Consider the following 24,579-nt stretch of genomic DNA (forward strand, 5'->3'; position numbering starts at 1 on the left):
ATACAAGCAACACTAAATCACCAGTGGAAAACTATGAGATGATCAATGCCAAGAAAATACCATATGTTTCATCTCCTTCTTTCAGGTTTTCCCGATGCAGCAAACAGAGACAGGCTATGGCTGTGATGAATTATGTAAAGACTTGTGGGTGTACCAGTAAAATCTGATAGTTGCAGGGAAAGAAGACACTTTTTATCTCTAGAAAATCAAAGACTCACGGAAACAGGATTTTTTATGGGGAATTAAGGGGTTTATGCAATCATGCTAAATGTCTTAAGAAATTGCATTGGTATTGCTAGCGCTGTAATTATTGCACACATATAAAGATCGCAGAATGTGACTAAAAGACAGCTCTCTCTTTGCCCCCTTGGGATAAGGTGCTTTGGACTCCCTCCTCCATTCTAAAAAGAGTGCCCTGCTTTTAAAGGGGATGAAGGGGAGGGGTATGGGGGGGTGATTTGATTATCCACGACAGATGCCTGCTCCCCACACACCCACTGATAATGTATTCCCCCTAATCCCATCAAGCTCCCAACTGCGCTGCAGGTGCACCTCTGGCCATGAAAATACCAGACACATTCACCATTCCCTGTGCACGTTGCACGGTTGACTGCACCTTCCATCATGTGAAAATAAGAGCCTTAATGTAACAATCTATCCAGCACCCGCCATCAAGAAGTTGAGTATACCTGCCAATGAAAGGTGAAGGGTCAAATTATATTAGGGACGGGAAAAGAAATACCTCTGCTGTGTCTACAGCAGAAAGCACAGTTTCAAACAGAGGAGACTGCAGTTAGGAGAAAACATGAGGTGATATAACTGAAGAGCATGCAAATTAAGTAGCATAAAGGCACATTTCTCATATATCATTTCCCCAGCAAGAGCCAATTAAGCTTCGTGCTGAATCCAGACTCCTGTTAAATACAGCTGATTTGCACATTTACCACCACTTCCAGCTTAATGCTTTTAAACTAAACTGTTTTAAGCTTGTACAGTTTTGTCAAGAGCACCTGGAGTAGAATATATTTTTGATTGAAGCATGGGAATCTCCACAGTGCTCACACCAAAAGAACAGACAGTGTAAAAATGCTTTTTAACAGACAAGACAGTGCTGGGTTTGGTTTATAACGTCACAAATAAATCCACGTATGTCTGTTTGTCTATGCTTCTCATCTTTTTACCTGTCCATCTGATCTACCTCAAACTTGGCAGATCAATTGCGAGGGACTACATTGATTAAAAGTAATAGTGAGTGTTGGGAAGGTTACTTTTATAATGTATTCCACTACAGATTACAGAATACATGCCCCAAAATGTATTTTGTAACGTATTCCGTTACGTTACTCAATGACAGTAACATATTCTGAATACTTTGGATTACTTAATATGTTATCAAGCTTTTTATAACTACATGAATGTACTATTGCTGTGTGATTTATTACTATTACTGAAGGTTACTCGCCATACCAATACCAACTAGATTTTTAAATCTTAATATAATCTTAAAATAAATGAGTAACAGAAGGTATATAAAACAGGTCCGCGGCTCCGAACCGTAGTAAAGGGACCTCTGGCGGATTCCGTTTCGGGCTCGTAGCCAAAAACTAGCTTTACTTTGTTGTCTGGGTCAACTTTGCTAGCGAGAGACAGAGAGAGGCGTTGAAAGGCTGCTCCAATGGAACTTATTGTTTTGGAGGAAAACACGAACACAGTGTACAGTTCAGTCTTAATAGCTTACTTACAACTGGACTATACTGCCCACGAGGCTAAATTCTTTAGGGCTATGCCTGTAACACTCTGCCTATTGCCTTCATATTAAATCATTTTTTGAACAATAATTTAAAAAAATATTTTGTCAACTCATTATGCGGGCCGCAAGTAGAGGTGGCATGGGCCGCAAGGTTGAGCATTAGAGCCTCCTAATGCGTGTTTTGTTTGGGTTTCCGTGGAAACCCAAACATGTGTGGAATTACCAAAAATAGAGAGGGGACAGCCTAACATATGAAACAGGAAAAGACCGCCGTGTAATCCCTGTATTTCAACAAAGTAACTGTATTCTGAGTACCACCTTTTTAAACGGCAACTGTAACGGAATACAGTTACTCATATTTTGTATTTTAAACACGTAACAGTGGTACATGTATTCTGTTACTCCCCAACACTGGTAATAGTTTTATATTTTGATAACATGAGCCCCTATAGGACAGCACTTAATGACAGTGGGGAGGAAGACCTCTGTCAGAAGACTTATGGAGGGTTAGCCATCTGCCACAAGTGATGGGGAGGAAGGGAAAGAGAAGTATAAAGAGCACAAACAGGACAAAAACAAGTTTAAGACATGCAAAGTATATTTTATATAATATAATATATAATATATATAAGTGTATGGGGAGTGAATGGAGGGGAATGGATGCTTAATGGATTGTGGGAAGCCTCCATTCAGCTTTAGCCTGTAGCAGCAGGACCATCATTAAGGGATGGTTAATGGTCACCTGATCCAGCCCTCACTATAAACTTGATTAACAAGTACAGTTTAAAGCATTATTGCTGTCTCCCAAACCCAAACTGGAAGCTGTTCCCACTCCACTTCTGGAAACTCCAGGAATCGCAAGTCTGTCCTGAGAGAGCGCGCGTTGTCCCACCTAGAGTAGCAAATGCTTTCTTTGCATCTGTTTAAGACAGGATGCTTCTCATTTTGACGATATTGTACAGATAAAAGAAGGCAGTCATAGTTCTAATGAATGAGTGCTCACATTAATGTAATGTGTGTGTGTGCGTGTTAGTCCCCATAGGGAAATTGCTCCTCTGCATTTAACCCATTCACCCAGTGAAGCAGTGGGCAGCCACCAATGCAGCGCCCGGGGAGCAGTGTGTAGGGACAGTACCTTGCTCAGGGGTACCTCAGGGTAACTGTTCAGTGGAGTCGAACCCCCGACCTTCCGATCATGGGGCCACCACTCTACCTACTGAGCTATCCCTGCCCCTTTGTTAAATATAGAAGTTAAAGGACATGTCCTAGCCAAAACTGACTCCAAGGTTCCTGGGAGTAGTGCTGGAGGTGAAGTGAATATAAGTAAGTTCATATTATTATTAAAAAACAATAATAATGCTATTATGCAGTAATATTTGCAGTTAGGAAGCTAAATCGAGTGGGTGATTAGATTTGGTTAACGTAAAGAATTGAATTGTTGGGTTTTTCTCTGTATCTATGAAGCGCCTTGAGGCGACTTTTGTTGTGATTTGGCGCTATATAAATAAAATTGAATTGAATTGAATTGAATCCAGTTGAAACAGCTGACCTGTGCCAAACTACAGATTAGCAGCACATCATAACCAAAGCAAAACAGACTGTAGTCACAACATACTGTGAAGTATTGCTTTGCAAATGCTCACAGGAGCTTTTTAGCATACCAACAAGGGCAAAACCAAAATATTAAGAATAAGTTCATACCATGTGCCCTACATTAGTTTTGCTTGCTAGCATGCTAATAGGTGCTATTTAATAGGTGTAAGTGCAGAGGAGTATAATGAGGGTGTCATTAGATTTCCTGGGAAAACCAAAGAATGGCACAAACTTTTTTCACCTCCTGAAGGTGCTGAGATGTCAAAGGTCAAGTCAAGCTCTTGCTGTTAGTTGACAACAATCTACCTAGTGAGACATTTAATTTAGAACCAATTGTCAGCCTCACTGTAGAAGAAACACGGGATCATAACACAAAAACAGCTTCTAAAATCAACATTGTATTTTAATTTTTTGGAAGGTCAAAAAAAAAGTAATACGTGCACACATCACAATAAAGCAAAATGGTTGTGAGGCAGTGACTTACCATTGGACGCGGTGAAGTCTATCGCCACAGTGAAATTGAGTTGTGTTCTGTGGTAAATAAAATAAAAAGAAACATGAAAGAGTAACACGCGCTTTAGCCCACTTGACAAACACTCTACAAACCCTTCGAACACACAACTCTACCAACGCAACGAGACGTAACTCGGTCTCGATAACTGGCTAATTAGAATGGAAGGACAATATTCCCTTCACCATCTTGAAGCGCTAATTAGATAAAACAAATAGAGCTGCTAATTAAAAGTGAATGAACTGAATAAATTAGTTATTTACAAATAAGATTTACAAACACCGACTTCCTCAAAGCTTCACCCTTTCAAAACCAATATGAGCTCAGTGTGGTGCTCAGCATGATGCTTTTGGGAAACATAATCTTGAGAGATACTGGCACAAAGACACAAACCCTCAAAATGGTGGCTGTTGACACTCACTGTGAGCGCGGGCTAATTATTATTCTACTCACCCTCCTCGGATGAAATCCACAAAGGTATACTCAGACTCCACTTTGAAGGACAGCAGTGTTACCTGGCAAACACACACATACCAAAACACATACAGAGCGATAAACAGAACAGGACGGTGGCCAGGCAAAAAAAACTAAACAGGTGGCCGGCCAGTGAAAAGAAGCAGATGTAAGAGGTGATGATACCTATACTATACTATATGATTCTATAAGGCATCAATAAATAGCAATACAGAGGAAATGACAGGCAGTTATGGGTGACGTGGGTGCACTCACAGTTCCAGAATTGATGTATTTCTTTTTTTTGCCTTTCTTCTTGGGATTTAAAACCTGCCCGTGACAGAAAGAGCACATTAGTGATGATGAGTGCCTCCATAAAACCACCTTGTAGCTTAAAATGAAGTGCAAAAATGAACATGAATAATTCAGCAGATTGCTGATAATGGTGGCAGCCTACAAATCGATCTGATGTGTATATAGAGAATTGAGAGAATATCCGTATGCACGTCCGTCACTATAAAGCTCATGAAAGAACTTTCTGTTTTTTTCTCTCCTTCAGACCACATGGTTTTCCAGTAATTATGTTGCAACATTACTATTAATTTGTTTGGCTGGAACAAAGTACTTCTTTACTGAGGAGATTTGAATAAGCTGGGGGCAATAATAGATTTGTCAGTTCAGTGTGCGTTTGTAGCTTTTTCCAGCAAAATAATGCAACACATTAATTGGTTTCTATTTTATTTGTGTGTGTGTGTGTGTGTGTGTGTGTGTGTGTGTGTGTGTGTGTGTGTGTGTGTGTAATGACTGATATTATTTATTTCATGGCGTATACTGATGTAATGTTATCAGTGCATCCCATGGCTGATTAAAATCTGCTTGTCTGGACTTCATCACCTTTGACAGGAGCCACAGAGTCTCCACTGTGTTTTACAGTCAGCTACAGACACTCAGTGCTGTATCTCTCTACTGACCTCTTTCATGAATATTCACAACAACTTGAAGTGAAACTTTTAAATTTGGATGGTGTTACCACTGATTTTCAGCCCAGTTCTTGTGAAACGTGGCATACCTCAGCCCTTTCTCCCTGTTTCCCTTAGTTTCCATGCATCCACCCTTCCACTGAGACCATTTCTGATGAGGATTTGGTGAAGAGAAGACAGATCTATGACGTGCCAGATGTATCTCTTTGTTGTATGTCTTTGCTGGATTTTTTCCTGTTTCTTAAGGACATGACTTTGTGATGCAGATATATTTTTTAGGTACGTCACTTCTTCTTTTGTCCAGCTTCCTCAACATTTTTAAGGACACACTGCACACCATGTCGAGGTATACCACAAATAGCATATCAGCCAATTTTCCACAAACAGCTCATTGTGAATCACGTTGTTGGTGCAAAAATACTATGTGTCAGGCTGTGCAATAGGGGAGTTTGTAGTGTAGTGCACTTGCTTCTATCATGAAGACTCAACTGGCACTAAATACTATGAATGACCCAGGTGCATTTTTTGTGCTTGAATGATTCATAGGTCAGTGTTAAGTAGCTTAACAAACAAACAAAAAACTTTCTCTGAAAATAGTCAGGCAGGATTAAAGGATTAAAGGACTGGACTAAAAATGAGTGAAAAGGCTTCCAATGGACCACCAAGATGGTTCAGTTTGTTGAGAAAGGGACTCATATGTTAAAGGGCTAATATAAGGGCCCTGGTTTGATTCTACCTCAGGCAACTACCTGTATCATTGTGTGACAATCATATTATATTATAAATACCAATTCTTTTGTGTTTCAAATGCAATGTGGCCCCTGCAAATGTGATGATACATTCTCTGTGTGTTTATTCCCCACAGAACCTTTGCTCAATAGCATAAAACTATAAGGAAGTCTAGCTCCTACAGTAATCTAGAAGTCTAGAAACAAAACACAGTTGTGCAATAGTCCTTGTCCCTGTTACATACTCTGGAAATCAGTGCTGTTTATGCTAGCTGAACCCCCTCCTCTCTGTGATACTCTAAAAATCAATGTACAAATGTGATGGAACTTGTTATACTGTATATATGAAAAGTGCCCTTTACTGGGAATCAGTGCTAGGAAGCTCTCTCTTTCAGGTAGGAATACTAAGTTAGCACAATGCAACCTTATAAATGTGAAAAAAAAAATTTAAATATGGACAATAAATCATTACTGCATATGCTAAATCCATATATTATTGTGACAATGCCAAAGTCATAACAAGGTATGTAAAAATACACGACTTTGTATTTCCTATTACCTGTCTGTTTATATGTTCAGGAAATTATCCTTTCAGCTGAAGGTTTCATAACCTTACATTCTTTTACATTTTTTATTTCATTTTATTTGTTTTTACATTCATCACTTGAAATCCAGTCTTTCAGTTTAGAAAAAATTGTGCCATTGTGAGGGTTCAAGGTTTTTAGAGATTAAAATCACCTAAGTTGGAATCGCAAAGTCTTTATATGATGACGGTGGTATGAAATAACAAGCCATCTCCATGTTGTGTCTCACCTCATAGACATTGAACTGGTTCTGCCCCCGAGACAGCTCTCTGTAACTGGTGGTGAACTCGCCGATGAAGTCATGGCTACAGCAGACAGCACCCACACAGAAAAGCAAGCAGGAACACAATTTTTTTTACATAAATCATTTTTTCATCTGAGCTATAGAGCTATATTTTTTTTTTCTTAATAACTGTCAAATATGGATTTTGTTCCTATTAATCTCCAAATCAGGCCTATCTGTCCTTGCAGCATAAGTTTTGTAGCACATTGTGTCAAAACCCTTCAAGCTCTTCACCACCAAGTTTGTCTCACAGACTGTAAACAAGACGTTTCACTCCCTTCTAACACGAGGCATCAGTGTGTGAAGGTGTAGTGAGTGCTTATCTGTGAATGCTCTTACCTTCCATCTCGATCCCAGTCATAGACGTCTACCTTCACAGTTCTGAAACAGACAAGCACATATTATTTTTGAAGGCCGTGGGTTTTTTTGTGAGAAACTTGAACCCAGGGGCGATTCTAGAATCAGAGCTTTGGGGGTGCTGAGCACCCAGAGAGCTGCCCAGCCAGGCAAGATAAACCTGTCTCTGTCAGTCCCTGCATCCTTAAATGTTGTCCCGAGTTCTCTCTGACTGTCACTTTGGTGCATTTAAACCCCTGTTCCTCCCTGTCCTCATCGTCTGTTGTATTCATCTCCGTTATCACTCATCATAATTTTACCATCTCTGTGTAAGTCTGCAAATTTCTTTATTAAATCATAAGATTCTTAAATTCATCAAGTCTCTCTGTGCCTGGGTCCTCGTCACAAAACATGACATCACTGTTTTGTACATTTTAACACAATTTAACCCCCACATTTGTGAAAGAAAAGCAAAACACTTTTTTGAAAAGTCTGTAACAAAACCATCAAATCTGATCAAGGTTATTTAAATGCTGCTAAAGAAGAATGGATTGGAATAAAAAAAATACATATCCTAACCTTAATTACTGGGTGAGAATAATGAATGATGCTCATAGTGAGTAAGAAGTAAACTGAGTGCATTTTTTGGACAGAGATTCACATTTAATGTGTATGTATACACATACATAAAAAACACTCCCGAAACAGAATAAATTGTTACAAATAAATTATTACATAATATTAATAAAAACTATAAAAATGGAGGCAACTTTGCCTGTGGTAGAATGTATACAATGTGTACAATGTATGCAGATACTAATTTTACTAATTTAATAATACTAATTTTCTGTTGTAAGATTTATGAGTTTCATGCTTTCATAGTGGTACTTAGGAGAGCTTGACATTTTTATCAGGTGGTACACACTGTAAAAAGTTTGAGAAACACTGAGAAGTGTATGTGTGCTTTTGGAAAACATTTAAAGCTGCTGTACAGAATCTTTGAAACAAGCTTAAAACATTTTTAGAATATAAACAGAGCACTCTGCTTCTCTTTACAGCTCCTCACTCCACCAGGGCTGTTTGGCACTTTCTGATAGTGTGCAAATGTGATGTACGTACTGCGGCAGTCATACAGACAACTGGACGGTCCAAAAGTTGGCCTACCTATTACTGGCTGAGGTTTTAGAAGAGTTGTGGCTGAACCACATAAAAATATATCATTAATTTTAATCTCCCCAATCAATTATAATGTTATGTTGGAATGTTGTTAAAGAGGGTCAAAATGTTTCAACCCAGTTTGTTTTGCAGATTCTGTATAGCAGCTTTAATATAGGGAGGACACAACTTCCAGATTGTGTGAGTTTCTGTTGTGCCTGTCACTGTTCCCTGTCTGTTTTCTTACCTGGTTCTTCCTGACCTTGCCCTTTCTCCTCACATTCCCCTCTTTCCTCTCTCCCTCTTTGGACTGACAATCATACACAAATAGATTGTATTAAATTAGATGAAAATTAAATTAATATGAAAAAATACTATTAAGATCACTAATAAAAAAGTCCTCTCTCAGTGTACTTTCAACCAAAAGGCAAATAACCAAACCACATGAACATCTAATAAAAGATATAAATATTGAAACACTGATCCAACATTATTCTTGATTGACGGATCATTTGATTTTACACTTTTAGCTGAATGTGGCTCCTTTTTTTTGAAAAAACTTCCTCATATTCATTATGAACCTGGCTGTCTCTCTGTACGCACACACACACACAACAGGAGTTATAAGGTTAATGGGCATTCAGTCAGTTAGCTAGTTAGTATCCATTTAAAACAGGACAGTGGTAACAACTTTAGGCTACGGAAAATTTAAAGTTTTAGATTTTTAAATAGGCTGTATACATTTCAATGGGAGGAACAGGACGGTGAAATGTCGCTGAATTTACTACAGAGCAGGACGGATTGTAGGGTAGCAAACATTGTCGGAAAACACGTTTTCAACACTGCAGGTTACCTGGGTGTAATGTTTTTCAGTTAAAACGAAACATGGTCTGACTCCTACCTAACTATATAAAGAGTAACTGAAGGTTAAATGCAGCTAATATGTCCTGTTTTAAGCCAGGCACTCACACCTCCGCTCCGCTGTGTCTCAGCCACCATCGCTCTGGCAGCAAGAGCGCTAGAGCCAGAGCAGGAGAGAGCTGGAACAAACCATTTTGGGAGGGAGGGGGGGGGTTATCTATACTTTTGTTGTTAAAATGTTACGTCTCAAACAAGTACAGTACTGTATGCTTTTTATATTTTTAGTAGTGTGTCACACAAACAGCAAATATTGTCAAAAAAAGTAAGAAATCTTTGGGGGTGCTTTGATTCATTTTGGGGGTGCTGAAGCACCCCAAAAATGGGCTAAAATCGCCCCTGCTTGAACCTCAAATTATGTTTGATTGAATAAAAAAAATACTTTTTATGCCATCATATCAGGAGCAGATAGAGCTGATTTCAATTTCAATTTCAGATTCCAGAGAAAAAATGAATAGAAATTTCCACATATAACATTGGAAGCATCATCTCAGCTTCATGAACAGCCAAATGTGCTGCATGTTGTTTGGCACCACAGCTAGTAGAGAGCTGCTTATTTATGATCTGCATGGAGCTGATGACATTTTCCATTCAGTTGGTTGTTATGGCACCCTCCTTTTCACAACTAGGACAAATAGTCAGTTCCCAGTAAATTGCAGTGATTTTTTTTTTTCACTTTCAGTGAATGATTAAAACTAGTTGTGGTGACCAACTGGTCGTCCAGAGGTTGACGGCGTTGGTTTCCATTATGAGGTAACTGCACAGGTCTCCCTGTCTCCAAACAACAGCAGTGTCATTTATAACCTCAGATTATTCACACATTTCAAACTGTCTCAGTAAGTCTGCACCAATGAATGAAACTCAACTGGTTGCCGACCTTTTGTATCCTTGTTATAGTCCTATACAAAAGCAAGTGCTTGTGTCATTCTTCTTAAGTGCCTTGCTGAATGGTGTTGGTGGCCAGGGTCCTCCAAGGTGCTCTCTCAGTCAAAACAGTGCAGGAACGTATTCGAGGTTTTCTTTATCCAGTCTGGGTTTCTCTCCTTCTGCCTTTGCTTCTCTTCCCTTAGATTTTTCCACATGTACAAAGTCATTATGTGTCCAAAGAATCTTGCTTTCTGACATTTTTACATAGAGATTTTCTGGTCTTTGCTCTTTTTGAAAAGCTCTTCAATAGTAAGTCTTTCCATGTATGACATTCTCATCATCTGCTGATGAACCACTTCTCTGCTGCCTTAACCTCCTAGGACCTGGCGTCCACATATGTGGACATCACATTTTGGGTTGTCTAGACCAAAATACACAATTGTGCTCTACAAGGGCCTGATATCCACTTATGAGGACATTCCACTGTCCTATCGAAATTTAAAACAAATGTCCTCATATGTGGATCTGATTTTTCTCAGAAACAAGAATCAGGTAAAAAAAATCAGGTAACATTCATCAGGTCCCAATCAGCCCAAATAGCAAAGAGAAGTTAAAAATGCATGCCTCCTCGGGTCTTAGGAGGTTAATGGTGTCTACAGTTTTCTTATTTATTGTCCCAGCTCCATTTCCATACATGAAGATATATATATAGTCATTAAGGAATCACTTTCTTGACTTGAAGGAAATTTATCAATCATCTAAAATCTTTGCTAAATCAAAGAAAGCTTTTTTTGACTTTGCAATCGAAATAATTTGAACTTATCAACTTGTTGTAATATGGAATTCTTCACTCTGATTTTAAATGTGGAAATGATGATTCTTGAGTTTTCTTTGTAGTCACGAACAGTCCCACTTTTCCGATCATTCATTTACGTCTATGACTATTTTCTGCAGGTTTTCTTCAGATGTTGAAATGTTTATCGAATCAGTTACTAATATGTTGCACTTAAATTACAGTCTTGCAATAAATATATAACTATTTGGAATTTCTGTTTTAAATCTATGAAGTCCTGGCTGGACTGTTTAATGTGAATTTCCGTTTTTGACATACTGTCACAAACAGGCATGTAACTGCCAATTTCACCCCATTAAGTCACAAATTGTTAAAAGACTGATAGCCAATGACTCCATCTAATTCCAGTTTTATCTCCGTCCTAACAAAGCAAAGTCCCTTTGAAGACTGCAAATGACTGCAAATGGTCTCAGATCTGTTCTCTTTCTTTGAAGAAAAATATTTTAAAGGCAACAAGATTGAAAGTTTGTTGCACATGATCACAACAATATGGTTGTGCTGTGGTCTCCAACCAGCATTTTCATCAATAGCATTAGCTGTAGCATTAGCATTACAGCAATAGCTGTAGAATTACATACAGCTAGAAAGTCTCAAATATTGATAAACATCACAAAACGTTATATATCCACCGGCTTAAAGTGGTTCAAGTATAAAATGTGATGAATTCACAAAAATCTGTCAAATTTATGACAGGAGTCCTTGTTATAGCAACGGTGGCACTGTGCATTTCTGCAGTCAGTGGCTTAACAAATGCTCAGCATGGTCCAGCCTGACTGAATATGTAACACAGGGCTGTGTTCAAACTAGGTCAGTCTCAATAACACCAGTGCTGGTCCCTGGGACACCACGACCGACTGCTGGCATTATTCTGACCGCCCCAGCAACAGGCGATGTCATCCACTTAAAAGTCTAGCTGTGCCCGATTTTTCTTACTTTACCCAGAGAAAACAAGTAGCTTACAACATGGAAGATCTCTGAAGGTTTCTAAATAGTCATAAAATACCTCGATATTTTGTTTTCTGACCTGTCATAGTCACCATTGCAGAGAGCTCTAACAGGAATGGTGAAGGACTGCCACACTGGGTTCAGTGTGTTCTTGATCACCTCTGTCTTGTGGCAGATGGTGAACCTGCAAGCAAAAACATCAGCCATGAGGAACAAAAAGGGAAAGAACATTTATACTGCTCCTTTTGTACCAGTGAAGATCCCCCCACTAATCTCCTATTCCTTCCTCTGGAATTGAGCAAAAGGCATTGTAAGCTTTTATATTTTTTATGTCTGCTTAAGTATATCCAGAGGATATAACAGAAGAGTTTTATTTTCTTCTCCTTCCTGTTTTTTTTTTTATTACTACAAAAATCTCTCCAAGGCACAGCAGTTGAAGCGATCTAAAAACGTAAACAAATGTGACTTCTGGTGGAACTCGAGTCAGAAGCGTACGTGCAGCAAAGTTGATTTGTATGGAAAACAAGTGTGTGAACCAGATGTGACAACGGGTATTATTAAATGTGGTCTTCATATGAAACATCTTCACAGAACACCTTCCATAACCTTTTTTTTACTAATAATGTGTTTGTGTGCTGTTTCACAGTTGAAAGTAGCACTTATTGAGTGCTTTCTGCTACACAGCACCACTTGGGAATAAGTACTGGAAGTGGTTTGGAGCAACAGTCATTATTTCACAGCCCCACAGGCTGAAGAGTGTTAAATTTTGTAAATGAAATGATGTCAGATCATTGCTGATGTCTTTCCTCCTTACCAGTGCATTAACACACACTTGAAAACTCCAGACCTCCAAAATGACAAAACTTCTGCTTTTATATGGTTGCTCACGCTCACGTAACCACGTTGCCACCACCTGGCTGCTACTTAGACTCTTAATTCTTATGGAAACACTAAGGGTTTAGTTATGGTTTTTACACACTACTTCCATATTTTGAATTCAGTTCAATTCAATTTTATTTATATAGCCCCAAATCACAACAACAGTTGCCTCTTGGCACTTTATATTTTAAGGCAGACACTACAATAGTACATACAGAAAAAAACCCATGACCCCCTATGAGCAAGCACTTTGGCGACAGTGGGAAGGAAAAACTCCCTTTTAACAGGAAGAAAGGGAGGGGCACCCATCTGCAATGACCTGTTTGGGTGAGAGAAGGAAGACAGGATAAAAGTCATGCTGTGGAATAGAGCCAGAGATTTTGGCGTAGAACTGTTAAGAATAACATCACGGTATAAGATGCCATGTATTACTGTTCATTACTGAGGTTGTATATACGTAATAATAACATGTCCTGGAATTTAAAACTTTATAACCTCAAACAGGATGTGATTTTTTTATCTTAAAATTCTTTTTATCTTATTATTTTAGATTTGTACCCCTATATATATATATATATATATATATATATAGAGAGAGAGAGAGAGAGAGAGAGAGAGGTGTGTGTATGTGTGTGTGTGTGTGCGTGTGTGTGTGTGTGTGTGTGTGTGTGTGTGTGTGTGCGTGTGTGTGTGTGTGTGTGTGTGTGTGTCTGAGGTCTGAGCCCACCCCAAATGCCAACACTCACGTTCCATCCTCATTACTGCGGTAGAAAACCAGGAAGGGGTCAGACTTGCCAAAAAAGTCTTTTTTATCCAGCTTGTTGGCACACAGCTGCATGGTAGCGATATCCTGACAGAGAGAAAGAGCAGGTGTCAATATAATTCAGAAGCAATTACATTTTTAAGTCAGCAACTTTGTTTCCTTCAACAACTCCTTTCTTGGTCACAAAGGTGAAGGTTTTTGTCGGACTTTGTGTGTGTGTGTGCTCACAATAGTTTTCAAAACAGAGCTTCGCACAGAATACAAAATACCTGGCGAGGTAGAAATCCGTGCATAATGTTGAAGCAAATAGAAACAGAATCTGAACCAGCAGCACACCAACGGTTTTTATGCTTTAATAACTGAATGCATGCACAGATTACAGTGGTTATAATCCATTTTTTTTTATTAAAATTACAAATTTTATTAGGAAAAGAAACTTATTTTATTATGGGATGGCTGCAATATTTCATGCAGGAGCAGAGGGAATGCTTCATAAATATGTATGCACCGTTATAGCAGTTAATATGGAGCAGTATTATTTCTGGTCAGACAGACAGACAGACAGACAGACAGACAGATAGATAGATAGATAGATAGATAGATAGATAGATAGATAGATAAAGCTTGTCATTGGTAGCTAGGGGTTGTCAGCTTGTGCGCACACACACACACACACACACACTCACACTCTTCTCAAAATTTCTGAAAAACATTTGGAGCTTGTCAGGGGCGATATGTCCCAGAGTAGCAATAGTAAATATTTCCAAGATAAGCCTGTTCACATAATGTTATCTGGAGCACACAAACACACACATCGAAATTCTGTTAGCGTCTGACTGCCTGTTTGGTATTAATATATTACTGTGGCAAGGGGTTAGCAAAAATAAAGGAGACAATCCCATAGTTCATAGCAGGAAACCACCTTGACAGTTAATCTTAAATATATTTAGAGAACTGTGGAGAAGAGTGGCCAGCAAAATATCCAAAGGCTATTAGCACAAAACTCAGTGTAAAGGTGGGTGGATTTAAAGTGATTTAGTGGACAAACTCAAACATTCATTACCAGGGATGATGCTGATGTGATTAGCTGATTATACATTTGCTTTACACGGTAGTTAAACAGGTGTACTTAATGAGGTGGTCAAGATTGCAGAATGAAAACAGTGGCCTGAAAATCGAATCCTGAGGGACTCCACATGTCCCAGTTGTCATAATACGCTGTGCGACAGGCAGGTTAGCACAAAAATATACAGAAATAATAGGTAAATAAAATAAAAGGTAAAAAAAAACTGTTTTATTGAGAACTTAGGAGCAAAAACAGAATACAAAACTCTTACTAGATGCAAACTGAGAACTTCCTGAGAACTGTGGAACCAATACAGACACATGGAGTCCACAACACGAGAACAAATGAAGACAAAACAATAAATACATGCACAGGACAACGAGAAGCTATGAAGCTATGAAGGTGGGGAAAAAGATAGATGGCTACACACAAGGAAGATGAGACAAGGTAAGCAAAACTAAAGCATAATACACACAAGACAAAGACTAAAAATAAAACAGGAAGTGGCAAAACTCCAGACACAGTGATGGAGGCTTGACAAGACACAGGCGAGGCAGGATGACAAAAGAAAACTGAAACCAGAGAACAGAGAACATTAGAGAACATCCTGATATGTGATGCCTGCCCCTAAGGCGTGGTCTGATTCTTAGAGTTTTCTGTCTATTATTGTTTACCTTATGATATAAAACATGTTGAGGTGATTGTTATTGTGAGTTGGTGCTATATAAAAAAAAACTTAAATAGACTATTGTGACTGCAAACTCCTACAACACAAAAATTAACAGTGCAATATTGTTCAGTGACATGTGGGTTGTGTGTGTGCATGTGTGTATACTGACCCTGCAGTTACTGAGCTCCTCTGCAGTTAAGATAATGACTCCACACTTCTTCCCAGGAATCCCGCTGAGAGCGTAAATAGATGGAGCGAGAAACAGAAGGAAAAATTGCAAAAGAGGGTAATTGTAGCCTGCCATAAATAATACAAGTGCCAAGTAGATGTCATTCGTAGCTTTAAACTGCTGTTATAGAAACGCTCACACAGTGACTTACTTTCCGATGGGCAAGCCATTTCTAAAAATAAGTGGCAATTACAACAGAAAAAAACTTTTAAACAACTGTAGTGTATTGAAAACAAAATTTTTTGCAATATACGTGTGCAGAAATCCATCCACTCGATCTGTCCCTTTTCTTTTCTACAACGTGTTCAAGGTTAAAGATGGCAATGGTTGTTTTATCCCGTTCCTTTGTCTCCTTCCTCCTTTTAATCTTAAATTAAATGTGAAGCCTTGAGAATGAACTGCTTGCAGTATTTCTTATGTGACAAATGAACCGTTCCAAAAGAGGATATAAGAGGAAAAAAGTGGATGTCTTTAGAAGAAGAAAAAGAGAATGGAGCAACAGATTGGGAAAAAGAGCAGAAAAATGAGGGGTAACTTTGTGATCACAAAGGGGGCCAAGCCTGACTGCTGTTTCATTATAATTTTTAAAAGAGTTGAAAATGAGGAGAGAGAAAATTGGCTGGGGTCTGCATGAAGTTGGGAAGTCTGGGTTGAAAGAAAAATGAGAGACCCATTTTTGTGTCAATTTGTGCAGGGTAAATTCAACTCTAATATGCTCATCCTATAACCACCATGTAGCCTGCAGTGACACACACACATTTTAATACATTTGATATTCCTGATATGCCACATATTGGATGGGTTATCATTTGTACCCTGTCTCAGAAACTGACTGTCATCATTACCAGGGTGAAGCGGCACGCAGCGGAAGCCTGCTCTGCGCTCGTTTCTGACATGCAGTCCTTTCATGTGCTGGCAGGAAGCTCTGACATCCGAGATCTGAGCAACATGCATCTAAGAGCGGGGCTGTTGATTGTGACTCATAATTAAATTCACAGCATACAACTCAAAGCTACCTTTGGTAACTCTGTAACAGTTTACCTTAACATTTCTTTGTGACCAGACAAAAGACATCGTGAAAGAATCGGCTGGTTTAATTTACCGATCTCACCCTGTTCTCATTCATACGTCATGTTAACACAGCTTTGTCAAAGGTGCTGTCTTATTTATACACAAGTTCACGCACTGGATTATGACAACGGTGAGATGGTCTGTCATTCCCAGGCTTTTGATAAGAGGAAGCTTTTTCAAAACACAAACATCCCAACTGATCCTTAACTAAAGTCCCCTGGCTCACAAATCTGTGACTTAAATAAGTGCCACCTGTTCAGGTACCCGGTGTGGATTTTGTCAGTCTATAAAATAGGACTGTTAAATCTGAGCTGATGATATAGACATGGCAGGTGTATAAAGGGACACATTTGTAAAACAAGTAGATGCAAAAATGACATTATATTACACCCTGGGATGAAATTCCAGTAACTATCAAAACAACTGAATTCATTTAATTTATATTTGGAGCAGGAGAAAATTGAACTGTCAAGAATGACGCAGTAAGCATGAAAACAGCTGTCCTGCTACAATGTTCTGTTTTAATAACGTAGTATTGGTATGCACTGGTAGGTCTAATTCCTCCTCGGTGACCTTTAACTCAAACACTAATGCTGGGCAATCAGAATTTGTTATTTTATCTTTATTAAATTATTTTCTCTATTGGGTCTTGGAAATCAGGCAACAAAGAAAATAATCATTCTACTTAGCAAATATAAAAAGTACACTGCTCAAAAATATCAACAGAACACTATGAAAAAAGGTCAGATCTCAATGGGGAAAAAAATCATGCTGGAAATCTATACTGATATAGACCCGGTAATGTGTGAGCCACAAATGATGCAACCAGCTAGTCCATTTTGCCAAAATGTCGTTGCAGCAACTCAAAATAGCACTTAGCCCCCACGTGCTTCTATGCGTGCCTGACAATATTGGGGCGTGCTGCTAATGAGGCGATAGATGGTGTCCTTGGGATAGATCTGGACCAGGGCATCACTGAGCTCGTGTAGTGTAGTAAAAACTGTCATGAACGATAAGGAGGGAAAAATTGTGAGACCTCCAGCTTAAACAGCGTTCCTGTTTTGGGGCCCCAAAAGTTTGATTCTGTTCATCTGGATGTAACGTTTTCAGTCGGAGAAACGTTTCCCTCCCAGCCCATTGTTCCTACAGTGGTGCTGGTTTCAGTCATTATGCAATTACACTGTTTATAAGATTGGGGAAACCTGCAGTCAGCTGAGACTGATGAAGTCACTTGGATGTGTGATAAAACGTTTCTCCCACTGAAAACGTTACATCCAGATGAACAGAATCAAACTTTTGGGATTTACTTAACTGGATGCTTGAGCATGCATCAAGAAATACTGTTTTGGGGGTTTGTCTCATTGTTGTCCCTCCAGTGCAGTGGTTGTTAATTTCATTAACACTAAATCAGCTGAAACTGATTAACAACCCCCTCTACTACTTAACTGAGCAGATTAATATCAAGTTTAACTGACTCTATGCTATATTCTGATTAAGTGTTCCCTCATTGTTTGTCTCTTTGACCTTTCACCAAAATGTATCCTTAGGGTTAGAATCTAAAGGGACATCATTACAATCCTTTTTAAAATGTTGTTCTGGGTAGACTTTGGTGCACAGTCAGTACCGACTGTAGCAGTCAAACTATGGCAGTCTGATTATAGAGACCCAGAGAGCACCAAAATGACATTTCTCCACACCACCACAGGGAGACTGGCCTGGACAAAGAAGGTTTTATGGATTCACTCTGTTTAGCCCAAAGTCTGACCACCTGCACACTCAGCAGAAACAAAGACTCATCAGACCAGGCTACATTCTTTTCAAGTGTGCACCTGCATGATAATGGAAAACCTATGTCCACTACTGCATCAGAGCTCTATTTATTTTGGCTCAGAGCAGGAAAACTCAGCCAACTTTGGATATGTTACACATGACGTTTGTGCAAAGTTGCAAAGCCTTATGTAGCCGTAGTGTGAATGTAGCTGCAACTTAGCGGATGGTTTTCCAAAGATTCAGAAAAAACTCTGTGCAGCACCGTAAATGCTGCTGTCAAAATCACTGATATTTGATCTGAGCATTAAGTGAAAGCTCTAGATTTCACTTTGATTGGTTGATTGAATAACTGAACACATTAACAGGTGCACAGATGCTCAGTGAGTGTATATATGTAGTTGTAGGAAATAGGTTCCTTTGAGCAAATTACATATTTTTGGAGAAAGAATATCTGTGCTACGAAGCACAGAAGAACGGCCTGGTTTTGTTTATACTTTGTACCAAAGAGACTGTAATTTGAGGACTGTGATGTAACGTCTACGTATCTGTAGCCATGCAAGTTCCAGTTCTACAAACCATCTTTTCCCACAAGTCTACAATGATTTTGCTGGTTGCATATAATTTCATTTACTTTTCAGCCTTTCAAGTGCTTTCAGTACTTTATGTTGTAAGTTTGTAGTTTCTGTGACTGAACTTTCTCACTTTCCATCAGCTCTGGTTTCACTCAGTGGTCGAGTGTAGCTTGAAGCAGAAAAGAAAAAACAATGAACTAGAAAAATTTGAAATAAAGTATATTGAGAGACATCCATTGTTTCCACAGCTGTCGGCTTCGCTGACAGCAAATTTAAATTGGGTGGCACAGTGACAAGGTGTTTGCATTGATATCGGGACACCCTTTTCAAATCCTTTTCCTTTCCACACACACACACACAATTCACACTTTTGTGAGACATACAAATGTTATTCATGTGTGTAGAAAACATTACATAATAATATAAATGGTGCTAAAGACGCAGCTATAACCTTGATTTGTGATTCATTTCAGCTCAATTTGAATCATGGTTTTGTTGTGAAAGTAAGAATGAATGTGCTCAGTCTCTGCAATATTCATCAAAAGTCATTATCCCATTTTTAGATGCCTTTCATTTATTTATGTATCAATTTATTTATTTATTTTTGGCGGGACTGTGATTTTAATGCATTTTCATCTGCTGCCATGTGCCAAACTGGAGCCCAAATCCAACTTGTTGGAAACTGAGGGCCTGAATCCAAAGCCATGAGCTACTGTCCACTGACCCTGAATATTTCAGCTGTGTCCCAGTTCAGTGTGACGATAAAGCAGAATGTGGAATAACAGCCACATCGACACACAGATGACACAGACTTATTGAAAGGAAACGCTCTAAGATGATAAGTGAGAAGAGAAAAATATGTGATCATATGACACAAGTTCATTTAAAGATTTATAGATGAAAGCTCTCACCTTGGCTCGCAAACCCAGAGCCTGTTCTGACATAGTTTTCAAGTCAGTGGATTCTCTAGCTTGTTCTGCCTGCCAGCTGTAGTGAGCAGCTATACAATGAGAGAATTATTTATGAATTTATCTACGCAGTGTGTCCAACTGTACGCCCGCCAGCTAGCCCGCCAGATGCAAGAGCTGCCTGGACTCTAGAGTATCTGTCCAAGCCTTAATAGCTCTCTAACTCCAGAATAACAATGCTGCTCTCCGTATCTGTCTGAGATTATACACGTATTCACCTGATTTGTTTCTCTTCATGAGATGCATTGGCTACCACAGAGACTTGCAAGACGTCAGCATGGTGTGGAGTGCTGCGAGCTTGAGGTGCATGATTGCAAAATAACAACAACCCCCAGTTTATGTGTATTGATTTAGAATTTCTACAGTTTTCCACGGCACCCACTCAGAGTAAGTCAGCCATGAGCTATTTCATAAGAAGTGCACAGCTCAAAGGCAACAAAACAGGCTAGGCTCCCATCTGCTGTTAGCATAGAGATGTCAAGTAAAGATTATTGACGAAGTGCCTTTAACCTCGGGATCATGTTTGCCATTTGAAGAGTACACAGAGTGGCATGCAGAGGGGAGTGGGTTTGGTTTTTGTTTTTTCATTATTCTTTGAAACAGAATTTCCTACAATAATTCAGGCCAGATAGAATTTCAAACATGGACACCTTAGTGTAGAAAACCTCCGTTCTACTTAAATATTACCAGATTGTGTTGATTTTACTGATTTGCTTGTTGCAGCATGTCTCCAACTTTTGAATCATACTATATATTGTATGTGCATTGATACAACATGTGATGTCAAAATCGTCTCGTAACACCTGTGACACAGGCAGCTATAATGGGCCTGTTATACAGTGGCTTGCAAAAGTATTCAGCCCCCTTGAAGTTTTCCACATTTTGTCACATTACAGCCACAAACATGAATCAATTTTATTGGAATTCCACGTGAAAGGCCAATACAAAGTGGTGTACACGTGAAAAGTGGAACGAAAATCATACATGATTCCAAACATTTTTTACATATAAATAACTGAAAAGTGGGGTGTGCGTAATTATTCAGCCCCCTTTGGTCTGAGTGCAGTCAGTTGCCCATAGACATTGCCTGATGAGTGCCAATGACTAAATAGAGTGCACCTGTGTGTAATCTAATGTCAGTACAAATTGACTATGTGCACGTTAGCATTTGCTAAATCCGGTGCGGAAACTTCTGTGGGGAGCTTTGTTTCCGGTGTCCTATTCGCGCCTGGTTTACGGTCCAAAACAAGTTAAGCAAATGAATGAATCAAGCGGCAATTTACATTTCTATAGATGTCTTGGGCATTTACCCAATATATCTGTAACTGATGTTTATCGACTTGTCGATATTAAATCCCCGCGCTTCAGGGCAAAAGAGAAAATGGATTCAAATGTTATATTTCTCAGCTGTCCCTCGTTTATCGCGGGTGTTATGTTCTAAAAATAACCAGCGATAGGTGAAATCAAGTTGCCAATTTTATTTTTTGACGGTGCAAAACATTTCGTGGACATCGTGGACATACAGTACTGCACTTCAGAGTCACACTGCTAGCGATAGATGCAGTGATTCTGTACTGTACAGGAGAGACGTCACGGAGGAGATCGTCTGCAGCGATCAGGACGCAGGACACAATGTGACATAAAAAAAAATAAGCATGCAAACTTGCACTAAAAAATCTGCGAAACAGCGAGGTGAAAGGTGAACCGCGTTATTAGCGAGGGACCACTGTAATTTTGAAGGTAAGTCATAACATACCCTTCGTAAATACTAATGTATAGAAACCCTTACCAGCAATCATTCATTTTTTGTGTGGCTTTTTTCACGTTTTGTTAACATGCTGTGTAGGTGTGTACTTGACTAGCTGATCTCGACATAACGGGGAAACATCTGGTTTGACTATTCTTCACCTGTAGTTTGAATGCTGAACATTTGCCTGTTTAAATCATAAGACCAGTCACTATACAGAGATGTGCTTCTGAATGTGGACGATGTGTCTTCTGCATGCAGTAATGCAGTTCTGCTTTTGTTGAGTGATGTAAACAACTGATCATCTAAACTCTTTAAACGTCAAAATTGATTTTTTTATGACACAACAGTGGTGAGTGTTCCCACCTTCTGCTCTTCGTAACTTAACGCGATCTTTCTGTTTTTGAGTTTTGGACATGATTTTGGAGTATATATTCGCAGTAGCGATTGACCGCAAAGTAAAGCTACCGGAAATGTACAACCCTACATCCGGTCTCAAACCAGGAAGTTAGCATGCACAGGGTCAATACAGCTGCTCTGTGACGGCCTCAGAGGTTGTCTAAGAGAATATTGGGAGCAACAACAACATGAAGTCCAAAGAACACACCAGACAGGTCAGGGATAAAGTTATTGAGAAATTTAAAGCAGGCTTAGGCTACAAAAAGATTTCCCAAGCCTTGAACATCCCACGGAGCACTGTTCAAGCGATCATTCAGAAATGGAAGGAGTATGGCACAACTGTAAACCTACCAAGATAAGGCCGTCCACCTAAACTCACAGGCCGAACAAGGAGAGCGCTGATCAGAAATGCAGCCAAGAGGCCCATGGTGACTCTGGACGAGCTGCAGAGATCTACAGCTCAGGTGGGGGAATCTGTCCATAGGACAACTATTAGTCGTGCATTGCACGAAGTTGGCCTTTATGGAAGAGTGGCAAGAAGAAAGCCATTGTTAACAGAAAACCATAAGAAGTCCCATTTGCAGTTTGCCACAAGCCATGTGGGGGACACAGCAAACATGTGGAAGAAGGTGCTCTGGTCAGATGAGACCAAAGTGGAACTTTTTGGCCAAAATGCAAAAAGCTGTGTGGCAGAAACACTGCACATCACTCTGAACACACCATCCCCACTGTCAAATATGGTGGTGGCAGCATCATGCTCTGGTGGTGCTTCTCTTCAGCAGGGACAGGGAAGCTGGTCAGAGTTGATGGGAAGATGGATGGAGCCAAATACAGGGCAATCTTGGAAGAAAACCTCTTGGAGTCTGCAAAAGACTTGAGACTGGGGCGGGAGTTCACCTTCCAGCAAGACAACGACCCTAAACATAAAGCCAGGGCAACAATGGAATGGTTTAAAACAAAACATATCCATGTGTTAGAATGGCCCAGTTAAAGTCCAGATCTAAATCCAATCGAGAATCTGTGGCAAGATCTGAAAACTGCTGTTCACAAACGCTGTCCATCTAATCTGACTGAGCTGGAGCTGTTTTGCAAAGAAGAATGGGCAAGGATTTCAGTCTGTAGATGTGCAAAGCTGGTAGAGACATACCCTAAAAGACTGGCAGCTGTAATTTCAGCAAAAGGTGGTTCTACAAACTCAGGGGGCTGAATAATTACGCACACCCCACTTTGCAGTTATTTATTTGTAAAAAAATGTTTGGAATCATGTATGATTTTCGTTCCACTTCTCACGTGTACACCACTTTTATTGGTCTTTCACGTGGAATTCCAATAAAATTGATTCATGTTTGTGGCTGTAATGTGACAAAATGTGGAAAAGTTCAAGGGGGCCAAATACTTTTGCAAGTCATTGTACATCTCTGAAGTGTGCTTAAAGTGCATTGACTGAGTGTACGGATAGTTGGTGCCTTGCAATATAACTTATCAGCTGAAGAGTCACAAAAAAATTCCAGGACACATGGATGCTTGAATTTACTGATGGAATTTACATCACAGAGACTCTAGTACAGTCATGGACATGGAAAGCATAAAACCCATTTAACACATACTTCAGTGTTTGCTTTGCCATAATATACCCTATAGCTGCATACAGAATCATACAGTCTGTGTACTTTTGCACCTTATTTCCATATCATTAATAATATACAGCACCATACAAATTGGCATGGATTAAAGTCAGTGTAGTGGGTGTAACAGGACATTCTCTGTTACATAACAGAGAATCCAAATTTTAATTTGATTGGTCAGCTGTGTGTAGGTTAGAGAGTAAGGTGATTTTGAAGAAGTCAGCCTGTTGTAGAGAGCTTAATCTAAAAAAAAAAAATAACTTAATGAGGTTGAAAAACATCTAGTATATTGTTCTTATTGCTAGTGAGAGTGTGAAGGGGGGGCTGATAAGCTGCAAAGAGGTGAAGTTACATTGTGCTTACAACAGTTGCGTTTTCAAAAATAGACATTGGAAAGCAGAGGGTTTACATATCAGGACCGGCAAGACATTTCCAATGTACCCACATGTTGTGAGTCATTAATAATGTGCTGTTTAAACTTACAGTGGGGCAAAAAAGTATTTAGTCAGCCACCGATTGTGCAAGTTCCCCCACTTAAAATGATGACAGAGGTCAGTAATTTGCACCAGAGGTACACTTCAACTGTGAGAGACAGAATGTGAAAAAAAAATCCATGAATTCACATGGTAGGATTTGTAAAGAATTTATTCGTAAATCAGGGTGGAAAATAAGTATTTGGTCACCTCAAACAAGGAAAATCCCTGGCTCTCACAGACCTGTAACGTCTTCTGTAAGAAGCTTTTCTGTCCCCCACTCGTTACCTGTATGAATGGCACCTGTTTGACCTCATCATCTGTATAAAAGACACCTGTCCACAGCCTCAACCAGTCAGACTCCAAACTCCGCCATGGCCAAGACCAAAGA

General features: G+C 39.4%; 1 protein-coding gene across 2 annotated transcripts in view; it reads right to left on the reverse strand.

The window, feature by feature from the left end:
• LOC102776939 (copine-9-like) overlaps nt 1-24,579 on the reverse strand; it is a 118,618-nt gene that overhangs the window by 22,714 nt on the left and 71,325 nt on the right. For both annotated transcript variants that reach the window (XM_006785265.3, XM_087834358.1), the window contains exons 7-14: nt 15,504-15,567; nt 13,582-13,685; nt 12,036-12,140; nt 7,222-7,263; nt 6,829-6,904; nt 4,584-4,637; nt 4,308-4,369; nt 3,828-3,874 (exon numbers count right to left, since the gene is read on the reverse strand). In XM_006785265.3, coding sequence (XP_006785328.1) covers nt 3,828-3,874; nt 4,308-4,369; nt 4,584-4,637; nt 6,829-6,904; nt 7,222-7,263; nt 12,036-12,140; nt 13,582-13,685; nt 15,504-15,567 — 554 coding nt within the window. The remainder of the gene's footprint in view (nt 1-3,827; nt 3,875-4,307; nt 4,370-4,583; nt 4,638-6,828; nt 6,905-7,221; nt 7,264-12,035; nt 12,141-13,581; nt 13,686-15,503; nt 15,568-24,579) is intronic.

This window comes from Neolamprologus brichardi, chromosome 20 (genome assembly GCF_056152115.1).
Source record: "Neolamprologus brichardi isolate AB-2024 chromosome 20, ASM5615211v1, whole genome shotgun sequence".
Classification (NCBI taxonomy): domain Eukaryota; kingdom Metazoa; phylum Chordata; class Actinopteri; order Cichliformes; family Cichlidae; genus Neolamprologus; species Neolamprologus brichardi.